The sequence below is a fragment of the Gossypium hirsutum genome, chromosome A13 (genome assembly GCF_007990345.1).
Source record: "Gossypium hirsutum isolate 1008001.06 chromosome A13, Gossypium_hirsutum_v2.1, whole genome shotgun sequence".
NCBI classification, from domain to species: Eukaryota; Viridiplantae; Streptophyta; class Magnoliopsida; order Malvales; family Malvaceae; genus Gossypium; species Gossypium hirsutum.
The window spans coordinates 76,891,085-76,902,296 of record NC_053436.1 but is presented as its reverse complement, the minus strand read 5'-3'; the positions used below and the strand labels follow the sequence as shown (position 1 = coordinate 76,902,296).

The 11,212-nt window shown below is 30.5% G+C and overlaps 1 protein-coding gene and 1 non-coding gene across 3 annotated transcripts; both read left to right on the top strand.

Annotated features, from left to right (window-relative positions):
- Positions 1-6,335: 6,335 nt before the first annotated feature.
- LOC107893629 (luminal-binding protein 5) lies at positions 6,336-9,194 on the top strand. 2 transcript variants are annotated; one of them, XM_041085009.1, is made up of 8 exons: positions 6,336-6,476; positions 6,575-6,839; positions 6,942-7,153; positions 7,261-7,383; positions 7,471-7,983; positions 8,082-8,236; positions 8,332-8,414; positions 8,503-9,194. In XM_041085009.1, the coding sequence occupies exons 1-8, from the start codon at positions 6,428-6,430 to the stop codon at positions 8,984-8,986; spliced, it is 1,884 nt and encodes a 627-aa protein (XP_040940943.1). In that variant the 5' UTR covers positions 6,336-6,427; the 3' UTR covers positions 8,987-9,194. The 2 variants fall into 2 exon arrangements, with proteins under 2 accessions (XP_040940943.1, XP_016674157.2); XM_016818668.2 differs by having other exon boundaries at positions 7,261-7,983.
- Positions 9,195-9,354: 160 nt separating this feature from the next.
- TRNAG-CCC (transfer RNA glycine (anticodon CCC)) lies at positions 9,355-9,425 on the top strand. Its single transcript has one exon. It is a non-coding gene; the product is annotated as a tRNA-Gly (tRNA).
- The last annotated feature ends 1,787 nt before the right edge of the window (positions 9,426-11,212 follow it).

The window sequence follows — 11,212 nt, the reverse complement described above, 5'->3', positions numbered from 1 at the left end:
ACTGGTTGACCCGGTAAACACGTTAGGGGCGACCGAAGTGAATAAGTTGTTGTCAAGGTAAATGTTCTGTTAGGTGGAAAGGTTGGAAAAAGATGGGATGGACCCAAATAAGGAATTGTGTTGAAGCAATACGGTATGGATTTCGAACAAGGTGGAGATCTCGGTAGAGAGTGAACTAGATAAGGATTTGGAAGCTAAGTTGCTGGAAGTAGGGGGAGGAATGGTGGGGAAGAATAAGAGGGACGAGAAAGCAGTGATAAGGGATGGAAAATGGCATCTCCGTTACGTCTAAATGGAAAATGGTTAGTGATGCTTGTTTTGTTATTTTTCGAAAGTTGTGTACTAAATTGAAACTTGAGTGACAGTTTTGTCAGCTGCCCCAAAGTTGAGTGACTGTTGGTGTAATTTACCCAAATAATAACTTTAAATATTTAGACTACTCTACTAAAAGCCCAAAGCATGTAAGGAAAGTAGATTTTTAGATCTTAAGAAGAAATAAATAAAATTTATGGGAACTTGAAGTTGGATCATAATTGGAGTTGAGAACGCCGATGAAAAATCGGTGAGAGCACCGATTATTGGTGACAACTATAATGAATCGAAAGTTACAGTATCGGAAATCGAGTCTTGAGTACTGTTTCCATGAAATTAATTCATGAATATTTATTAGAAATATTTATGAATTATAGTTGAGTGGTTGATTAATGTTTGATTAAGTTAAGTAGCTTGAATTTAGAATAAGGACTAAATTGCATACGGTATAAAAGTTTAATTATAGATTAAAGATTAGTAAAAGGACTAATCTAGCAATTAGACCCTAAGTGACATGTGTGTGTTAATATTGTATAACATGTGTAATAGTTGGTAAGAATATTAAATGTGTTAAAATAGTTTTTCTTATAGGTTAAGTTATTTTATTAGAATAATATTATATTATATTATTAATATTATTATATTAAATATAGATTTATGAATAAAAAAGAAAAAAGAAAGAAAGATAGAAAGAGTTACAGAGAGTAAACGTGAGAAAGAAAGAAAGAAAAAGAAAAGGGAAAATTTGAGGATTAAGGCCCTAAAGCTTGATTGGTAAGTTGTTTTAGCTCATTTTCTTGTGACTTTTATGTTTATGGATGCCTAACTCAAAGTTCTACATGTATGAAGTTAAAATGAAGAAAAATAGTGAATTTTTAGATGTTTATTAAGTTGATTAAATTGAGGATTATGGGTTAAATGATAGAATTTTAAGTTAGAAGTGATTTCTTAAAGGAATTTTTAAGTTAGGTTTAACTAGGGACTATGTTGTATAGAGCTCAAAATTTATGTTTTATGATGATTCTTTTTATGAGCTTGAAATTGTTAATGAGTTGATTAAATGAAAATATGATGATTTAGCTAAAAAAAAGATTAGTAATGGGAAAATGACGAAATTGGAATTTTTGTAAAAGTTTGATAGAAAGTGAAAATGTGTTTAATGAATAAGTATATTGATGATTTTTAATTGTATGATTGTCCGTAGCTAATGTAGCACCGAATACGTCATCAAAGAAGGGAAAAGAGAAAGTGAACGAAGATATCGATTAAATTCGATAAATAGTGGTTTGTATTTCTATAAACCGAGCTTAATCGTTATTGCTATATTTGATAATTATATTGTATGAAAATGTGAATGAGGTAAGTATTCTTACCATATTGAAATGAATGTGATTTTGAATACCCTATTAACAGTGTCGGGCTAGTTGACATGTCATAGGAATTGGAAGTATTGGGATATTCCGACATTGAGTCGATGAGACACTATGTGTCGACTACTGTTAAAGTTCCAGATTTGTTCCGATGAAGTACTTTGTGTACTATAATGTTAAAGTTCCGGATTTGTTCTGATGAAGTACTTTGTGTATTATAATGTTAAAGTTCCGGATTTGTTCAGATGAAGCACTATGTGCTTATCCCGGAGTGTGGGTTGGATCCGTGTATCCGTCAGTATCCGAGTTATGTTAATAAGGGTAAATAAAGTAAAGATTATTAAAGTACTGATTGATTGACTGTTATTGAAATGATGATTGATATTGAATAATAGCAATAATGTGTTTGAATTACCCTGTTTTAAAGTTGATTAAGCTATTGTTTATAGAAATACCACTGAGAGTATTCTCAGTGTACGGTTTGTTTCTGTGCGCAAGCTAGGTACGAAAGTATAAGGACTCAGCATACAAGCCGAACCCCGAACTCAAATTGGTGAAGTTTCTATCTTTTTGGAAAATGGCATTGTACCTAGGATGTCTTTTGGTCATTTTGAAAGTACCTAAGTTGTTAAGTGATATTTTGGTAAGTTTTGTAAATGTTACCAAAATCTTAAGTATGGTATGTTTTTGATATGTTAGTGAAGAGAAATAAGAGGAAGTGATGGTAAATATTGTAGAGAGAAGAAATGAAGATGTTATAAACTTAGTTATCAACATTTTATACTAAAATAGATTTGGACAGTAGCAGTAGTCCAACTTTGAAAATACACCAAAAATAGTAGAAAGTGAATTATATGATGAATAAAATATGTAATTGAAGCTTAATGAATCTATTTTTATATGGAAGAAACAAAATAGGTAAAAGAGTTGTATTTTATGAGATATTTACGTTTTGGTGAAATAGGGTTAGAGCAATTTCTAGATTTCCTGTTCTGGCATATGGATTCCTTATTGAGTCTATTTTTAACTGAAACAAACGGCATAGTCATTGGATTTCTGTACAGAAAGAAATTTGATTCGTAGTGCACAGGGGTTAGAGTAGCCGAACCCTGAAACAGGGGAGACTTTTACTAATAAACTGTACTAATTGGCCTGACCAAAAATTCTAGAAAAAAATTAGTAAGTAGATATATGAGTCTAGTTTCAGGAAAAATTTACGGGATTAGATTTCGAGTTTTATAACTAGAGATGTGATTTTTTTAGCGACCGTGATGCAGATGGATAGTTTATTACGAGAATTATTTAAGTACTAAAATAAGTTTAATAATGTCTCATGCTCGACTCCGGCGGCGATATCGGGTAAGGGGGTGTTACAACAACATTGGTAAGAGAGAGAGACCGATGAGTGAAAAGAGGAAAGTAAAATTATTTTTATGCATGGAAAGCTAGGTAAAATGACTTACCCTCCTTTGGGGGTAAGTTATTTTAAAGAAAAAAGCAAGACTTTTTACTTTAACTTACAAAATATTTTCCTTAAGTCAAAAGATTTTATCTTTTCAAGCACCAGAAAACTTGTAAAATATTTTCTTAAGTTGAGGGTATGTTTGAGTCACCCCTCATAACTAAACTATTTTTTCATTATCAATTTTACATTAAGATATTATATTCGTTAAAATAATTTTAAGCAATGATAGATCTCCATGTCATATAAACATTAAAAAATGAATTTCTTTATTTTCTTTTACATTATTTATTTTTTTCTCTTTATTCTTCTTTTATAATGTTTGTCAATACAAGCAATCCTTTAAATTCGTCCTCTCAAGATTGAGACGCTAGTGATTAATTTTGTTTTCAAAATTCACTGAAAGCAACAAAGTTCTTCCATTGATTAAAACCAGTGTTATTAGATTGGTTAGTTGGACTAATTAGATCAAGTACTAGTTGAGGTACTGGTCTAAAGATAGGGGTTGAACCAATTGACCTGTGAACCAATATAGAATAGTTGAACTAAGCTACAAAAACTATTTGACCTGGTTTTGTCTATTTTTTTTATTTTTTTATCTTTTGAATTTTGAATTTATTTATTTAATCAAACCGGAAAATTAATTATTTTGGGAACTGATGGCCTAATTAGTTCAACTATTACTCTAATTCTGAAAACCTTGATAAAAAACATGAAACCCAAGTTACTTACACTTGTAAAAGAAGCCCAAGATAAAAGGAAGAAGAAAGAAAGAAAAATTAATATATAAAGAAAATAGTACTTTTTGTCTTCTTCTTTTTTTTTTCTTTTTTTTTTTGCAATAAGATAATTTTTAATTGGTTATCTTCTTTAATAGACTTAACAATTTGACTAACCTAATAGATGTATCAGCCTGAGAAAAAAATAGTTTAGGTACAATTTAAGACAAAAAAAATGTTTAAGTACCAAAATGAGAAAAATGACATGGTTTAGGTATCGATTTATAGGTTAAACCTTTTTATAAAACAAAACTTAATGGTTTAATGGTTGGACTAACTAAAATGCCAACTTGAGAAAAAAATCAATTTAGGTATTAATTTGTGATTTAAGTTAATATTGAATTTTATAAAAAGTTATATTGAAATTAAATGAGACTTTTATCGAAATGTTCAAATCTCACTATAGTTACTACGCCTATAGAATGTTGAGAATTAGTTACTAGACTCGTTCCAGTAGATAACCGGAAAAATAAAAACCAATAATTTCACTATAGTAATATTTTATAAAAAGATAAAAGGGTTAATATGCCATTTGGTACCTATATTTAGCTTTAATGTTCATTTTAGTGTCCAGGTTTTTTTTTTCCAATTTGGTACCTAAGTTGGCTTCAACGTTCAATTCAGTACTCAAACTAAACAATATCATGCAGGCCAATAAATATTTGACATGTGGACTCTAGTAAAAAAGAATTAATTCATGATTTTGCCCCTAAAGTATACCCATTTTCTTACTTTGGTACCTAAACCTTTTTTTTTGTCCCAATTTAGTACCTAAAGTGTCAATTTCCTCTATTTTTGGTCTACTGTGTAATGGATGTTAGAAAAAAAATTCGTTAGACATATTTGGCCAATGAAAAAGCACCATGTGGCATATTTTGGCCAATGAAAAATGTCACATGACACTTAGATTTATTTAGAATAAAAACATTAAATTTAAATTTAAATTTAAAATAAAAAATTATAATATTAAATATTTAAATATTAAAAAACATTTTTGGCTTTGACCGGCCGTTGACTGGTGTTGATCATCCATGTGGTGTTATTAGAACACGTCTCATGTCCTTTTTTTAATTTTTAGTATTATATATATAGTCTTAAAATTTTAAAAATAATTTTTTATAAAATTCTAAAAAGTCAAAATAATATATAAAAATTAAAAAAATGTTCTAAAAATAAAAATATATATTAAATTTTCAAGTAATTGGAAAAAAAAAGCTTGAAATTTATATAAAATTTTAGATTTCTATATTTTAAAATTATATAATAAAAAAAATTTTTAAACTTTTTTTTACATTTTTGTAATAATATTATTAATTTCAACTAATTTCTTTTCGATTATCGTATTTTTAATAGTTTTTCTATATTTTATATATATTCTAAATATTATATATTTTTATTTTTATTTTTATATTTTTTTTAATGTGTATATCCATTTAATAAACGAAAATATTTATTTTTTAACATAAAGGTATCACGTGATGCTTTGTGATTGGCTATAAAATTTTTTCTTAATGTTTGTTTAAAATGAATTAAAAAATATAATGGAGGCATGCTTTAGATACCAAATTGAGAATTTTAGTGTATTTTAGGCACAAAATTGGGACAAAAAAAATTAGGTATCAAAGTGAGAAAATGAGTATACTTTAGAATAGGGGAGAAGCTAGGGGTTGGCATGGGCCCCGGCCCCGGCCCCCCTAAACTGCAAATTTACTCTTTTGGCCCTTAAAATTTTTTAAAAATTTTAAATTAAAAAAGGTAAAATTACATTTTAACCCCTCTAAAATTATAAAAATTTGATTTAATCATTTACAAATTATAAAGATATAGACTATAAAAAATTAAAATTTTATCCGACCCCTCTAAATATTTATTTTAGCTTCACCCCTGTTTTAGAAGTCAAATCGTAAATTAAGTCTAAAAAAAATATAAATACTTAATTAATATAAAAAAATTAAGTACTAAACTAAACATTGAGTTCAAGCTTAAGCTTAAGTACTTAAAGCTTAGGTATGAAATGAAACATTACTAAATTGAGATACTAAAAAAAAAAACAGAAACCAAATATAGATATAAAACAGTGTATCAACTCAATATAAAAAGACAAAATATTCTTATATTAATATTTGCTGTTAGTAATAGCATTTTAACTTAAATAATAATAAAATGAAATTTTATTATGACTGAAAATTTTGAGTTCTTTTAACCGCTGATCCCGCCATTTCATTCATGAACATTCCTGAGAGCACGGTGAAATTCTACATTTACACGTGTCAAGTTTCAATTGGACATAAGATGTGTTACCTTGCGAGATCGCCAACAGAAAATGCATCGATTTGAAAAGGTGACATTCTATCATTGGGTCGAACACTCTAGCACGGAACACGCCCCCTCTTATATAAATATACTACCCTTTCAACTCGTTTCTTCACTGAACACAAAAGCCAGAGGTTAAAAGTTTAAAAAGTTCGATTTTCCCACTAAATTGCAGAGAATCAAAAGCAGCAATGGTGGCAAAAAACAAGGCGCTTTGGGTTTTATTTCTCTTTATGTCAGGTATATAGAAAGACTTTCTTCTCTTTGCTTAGCTAAAAATTCGTTTTCAATGGAGTTGCTCTGTTTTCCTAGCTTCCTTTGTTTTTGTTGTCAAGCAGAATTCTTATTAGGAATTGCAGTAGCATCAAATGATTCCAAGGTAGGAACGGTGATTGGAATCGACCTGGGCACAACGTATTCATGTGTGGGAGTTTACAAGAATGGTCACGTTGAGATTATAGCCAATGATCAAGGGAATAGAATCACCCCCTCATGGGTTGCATTCACTGATTCAGAGCGTTTGATTGGAGAGGCCGCCAAGAATCAAGCGGCTCTCAATGCAGAACGCACCATCTTTGATGTTAAACGTCTCATTGGAAGAAAGTAAGTAATAAAAGCAAGGTTAAAGTAGTTTGATTATTATTTCAAGTTTCTCCATTTTTTGTGGAGATGAATTGAACTTTGGGTGTTTGGCTTTAATGGTAGATTCAACGACCCAGAGGTTCAAAGAGATATAAAGTTCTTGCCTTACAAGGTGGTCAATAAAGATGGGAAGCCATATATTCAAGTCAAGGTTAAAGGTGAGACTAAAGTTTTCAGCCCCGAGGAAATCAGTGCTATGGTTTTGACAAAAATGAAGGAAACAGCTGAAGCTTACTTGGGAAAGAAGATTAAGGATGCTGTTATTACTGTTCCTGGTATGATTAAAATCTCCTTGTTGTTTTGATCTTTTATTATATGAACTTTAGAACCATTTATTTACATGAAAATGGTTTAATGAATTCTGGGTTTTGATTTTTTGTAGCATATTTCAACGATGCACAAAGGCAGGCTACTAAAGATGCGGGCACCATTGCGGGGTTAAATGTGGCTCGGATCATCAATGAGCCTACTGCGGCGGCCATTGCGTATGGATTGGACAAGAAAGGTGGAGAGAAAAACATTTTGGTTTATGATCTTGGCGGTGGTACATTTGATGTTAGTATTTTAACTATTGATAATGGAGTTTTTGAAGTTCTTTCAACAAGTGGAGACACCCATTTGGGAGGGGAAGATTTTGATCATAGAGTAATGGATTATTTCATCAAGTTGATCAAGAGGAAATATAACAAAGATATCAGCAAGGATAACAAGGCTTTAGGGAAGCTTCGTCGGGAATGTGAAAGAGCAAAGAGAGCATTGAGCAGTCAACATCAAGTTAGAGTTGAGATTGAGTCATTGTTTGATGGGGTTGATTTTTCTGAGCCACTAACAAGGGCAAGATTCGAGGAGTTGAACATGGACTTGTTTAAGAAAACTCTAGGACCGGTGAAGAAGGCTTTGGAGGATGCAAATTTGAAGACGTCTGATATTAATGAAATTGTGCTTGTTGGAGGCAGCACTCGAATTCCGAAAGTTCAACAATTGTTGAAGGACTTATTTGATGGCAAAGAGCCCAACAAGGGTATCAATCCAGACGAGGCGGTAGCCTACGGTGCTGCGGTTCAGGGTGGAATTTTAAGCGGTGAAGGCGGCGAAGAAACCAAGGGTATTGCTACGTTTTCATTGATTTTGCATGAAATTGTCTTGGCTTCGAAATCTTAACAAGATTTCCTCTCTGTTTTATTTTTTTGGTTGATTTTGCAGACATTCTTCTTCTTGATGTTGCTCCCTTGAGTCTCGGCATTGAAACAGTAGGTGGTGTGATGACTAAGTTGATCCCAAGGAACACTGTTATCCCAACTAAGAAATCTCAGGTTTTCACCACATATCAAGACCAGCAATCCACAGTTTCCATCAAGGTAAACCAATCAATGGCAATGGCGAACGCATCTTGTGTTTTGAAGAATGATTTGATAAGTGATAACTGAAGCTAGTTGCTTTTACAAAATTCCAGGTCTATGAAGGAGAGAGAAGCTTGACAAAAGATTGTCGAGAACTCGGAAGGTTTGATCTAACAGGCATTCCACCTGCTCCAAGGTGAGTTTCATATTCCTAATATGACCATTGCATTTTTTTTTTCAGGTTCGCATATTAACAAATTGTTTCTACTACTAAACCATTGCAGGGGTGTTCCCCAAATAGAAGTGACCTTTGAGGTTGATGCCAATGGCATCCTCCATGTGACAGCAGAGGACAAAGCAGCAAAGAAAGCGCAATCGATCACCATAACCAACGACAAGGGGCGTCTCAGCCAGGAAGAGATCGATAGGATGGCGAAGGAAGCGGAGGAATTTGCGGAAGAGGACAAGAAAGTGAGGGAAAAGATAGATTCCAGGAACAAGCTTGAGACATACATATACAACATGAGGAGTAGCATTGATGACAAGGACAAGCTTGCAGACAAGATTGATTCTGATGAGAAAGAGAAGATTGAGAACACCTTGAGAGAAGCACTTGAATGGTTAGATGATAATCAAAATGGAGAGAAGGAAGATTTCGATGAGAAGCTTAAGGAAGTGGAGGCAGTGCGTAATCCAATCATAAAACAAGTTTATGAAAAAAGTGGTGGAAGTTCGGCAAATGATGATGAACCCACTGATGAGTTGTGAAATTAGGATTTACATCCATTTCTTTCACTTTCTTGCGCTTTACAATATGTAGTCATGAAGTGAAACTCTTATATGTAGCAGAACTTTCCATGCATTTTTTATCAAGATTCAGATATGCTTTTCCAATGTATTCCTATTTTTTGAAAACCTAAAAATATCTAATTATTTGAAAAAAAAACTCAAATTTTTTTTAAATATAGTTAAGTAGGATATATACACTATATTCAAAATTTACATTAAAATTTGAGTTACATATCAATCTATCAAAAGCTTACTCGTCATTGGAAATTGAGACAGATGCGGAATATAATATTTTTCTTAATTATTAATGATGAACAATAAAAACGATAACCAGCTTTTAACAAAGGGCGCATCTAGTGTAGTGGTATCATAGTACCCTCCCACGGTACTGACCGGGGTTCGATTCCCCGGATGCGCATTTATTTGGAGTTCTATTTTGTTCGAAGTATTTTTGATAAATTAATATTATAACGTTTTTGGTGTTGTGTGGCCTGGAGTCATCAATTCAATTTGAAAATGAATTTTATTTTTTTATAAAGTCATAATATTAATATGAGAAAGTTTTTTTTGTTCTTTTATGTTTTATATAAAATATCTATATAATAAAATTTAAATTTAAGACTTCATAACTTTTGATTTTATCATTTTAACTAAAATTTTATTTATTTTTTATATAAATTATTTTTTTAAATTTTCTTTTTACCAATTTGACAATTCCATCTACCATATATAGTGGGAAAATGTCATGAAAGCTAAGTGCCTAATATATTTTGAAAATTTATTTAAGATTTAGTATTATTTAAGGTAAACTACGTTCAAGATTATTGTAAAATAGAGTTTGTGACATTTTAATTTTTTCAAAGTAAAATAAGAAAAAAATATTTTAGTATGATAAATTTGAATAATTAATTAACTTATTTAGGTCTCAAAAATATTATTTTAGAAAAAATTAAAATTTTAACTTTCTTTTATATTCTTTAAATCTTTTTAATTTTTTATAATTTTTTACAAAAATATAATTTTGGAATTTTTATAAATATTTTGAAATTTAAATATTATTTTTGGTAATTTTTGTTGTGAGAGAGACTAATTTGTTCATTTTCAAAATTGATAAGGTTAAAGGAGTATTTACATCGATTTGTTGTTCGAATTATTTGAGTTGTTCAAATTACTTGAGTTATTTAAATTATAAAATTTAGCTCGACTTGAACTCGAAACTCAAATTACTTATTCAAGTTAACTTGAAAAAATTGAATAATTCGATTCGATTAACTCAAAAATCAATCTTTTTTTCCAATTTTTTCGAATCGAATCGAGTTTGACTCACCTTTACTCAAAAACATGTTTTAAATATGTTTTAATTTATCTAAATGCTTTTGAGTCAATCAAAAATGTTTTAAAGTGTTTTAAACTTATTTTATTACAAGTTTGGGACATAGTATCAATACTCTGACCTAATTGTATTGTTACAACTAAGTTAGTAAGAAAAACTGTTAAACTCTGGGGACTTCTACCCATACATCATATGCGATGTCTTGATACAAACCTATTTCTGCCTATACATCTTGTGAGTTTTATTGATACTAGTTTTTCTGCAATGCTTCCAACAAGTAGAAATTATTCCCAAAGGTTATGAATGATCACAAACTTTTCCCTTGTTACATATACACATCAAGAACACTTCAAGATGCAAGAGATGTGTTGAACTAACATTGATAATGTTAATATAGAATGATTGCAAAGCAATAAGAAAAAGAAAACACACAAATTTTACATGGAAAACTCTTTCGAGAAAAACCACGAGCAGAGGAGAAGAAAATTCACTAATGTTGAATTTGAATGATACAAGAGGAGTTTAGGCTACATCTATTTATAGGTTGAAAAAACCTTATTCTAATCAATGTCAAATAGATGAAGTGTAGTAAGATTAAAAACCTTATTCTAATTGTAACAGCCCAATTTTGCGCTTAGTCAGAACAGTGGTTTTGAGACCACAAATTCGAGGCCAAAAATTTATTTTTATTATTATTTTGGTGTCATAGTATGATTATATAAGTACATGAAAATTTTGGTGAGTTAATTTTAGCGTTTGTGAGCTTAATTTGCAAAAAAGGACCAAATCGCATAAAGGGTAAAAGTTTTGTTTTATTAGTTAAAGGTGTAAAATTGCTGGATAACCATAATTTGAGGGGTTTAAAGAGTAAA

Bases quoted from the DNA above. Each gene is read 5' to 3' on its own strand.
- LOC107893629 (XM_016818668.2), top strand. From the start codon at position 6,428: ATGGTGGCAAAAAACAAGGCGCTTTGGGTTTTATTTCTCTTTATGTCA. The intron at 6,840-6,941 runs GTAAGTAATAAA...CTTTAATGGTAG, and splicing joins AAACGTCTCATTGGAAGAAA to ATTCAACGACCCAGAGGTTC. The intron at 7,984-8,081 runs GTATTGCTACGT...TTGATTTTGCAG, and splicing joins AGGCGGCGAAGAAACCAAGG to ACATTCTTCTTCTTGATGTT.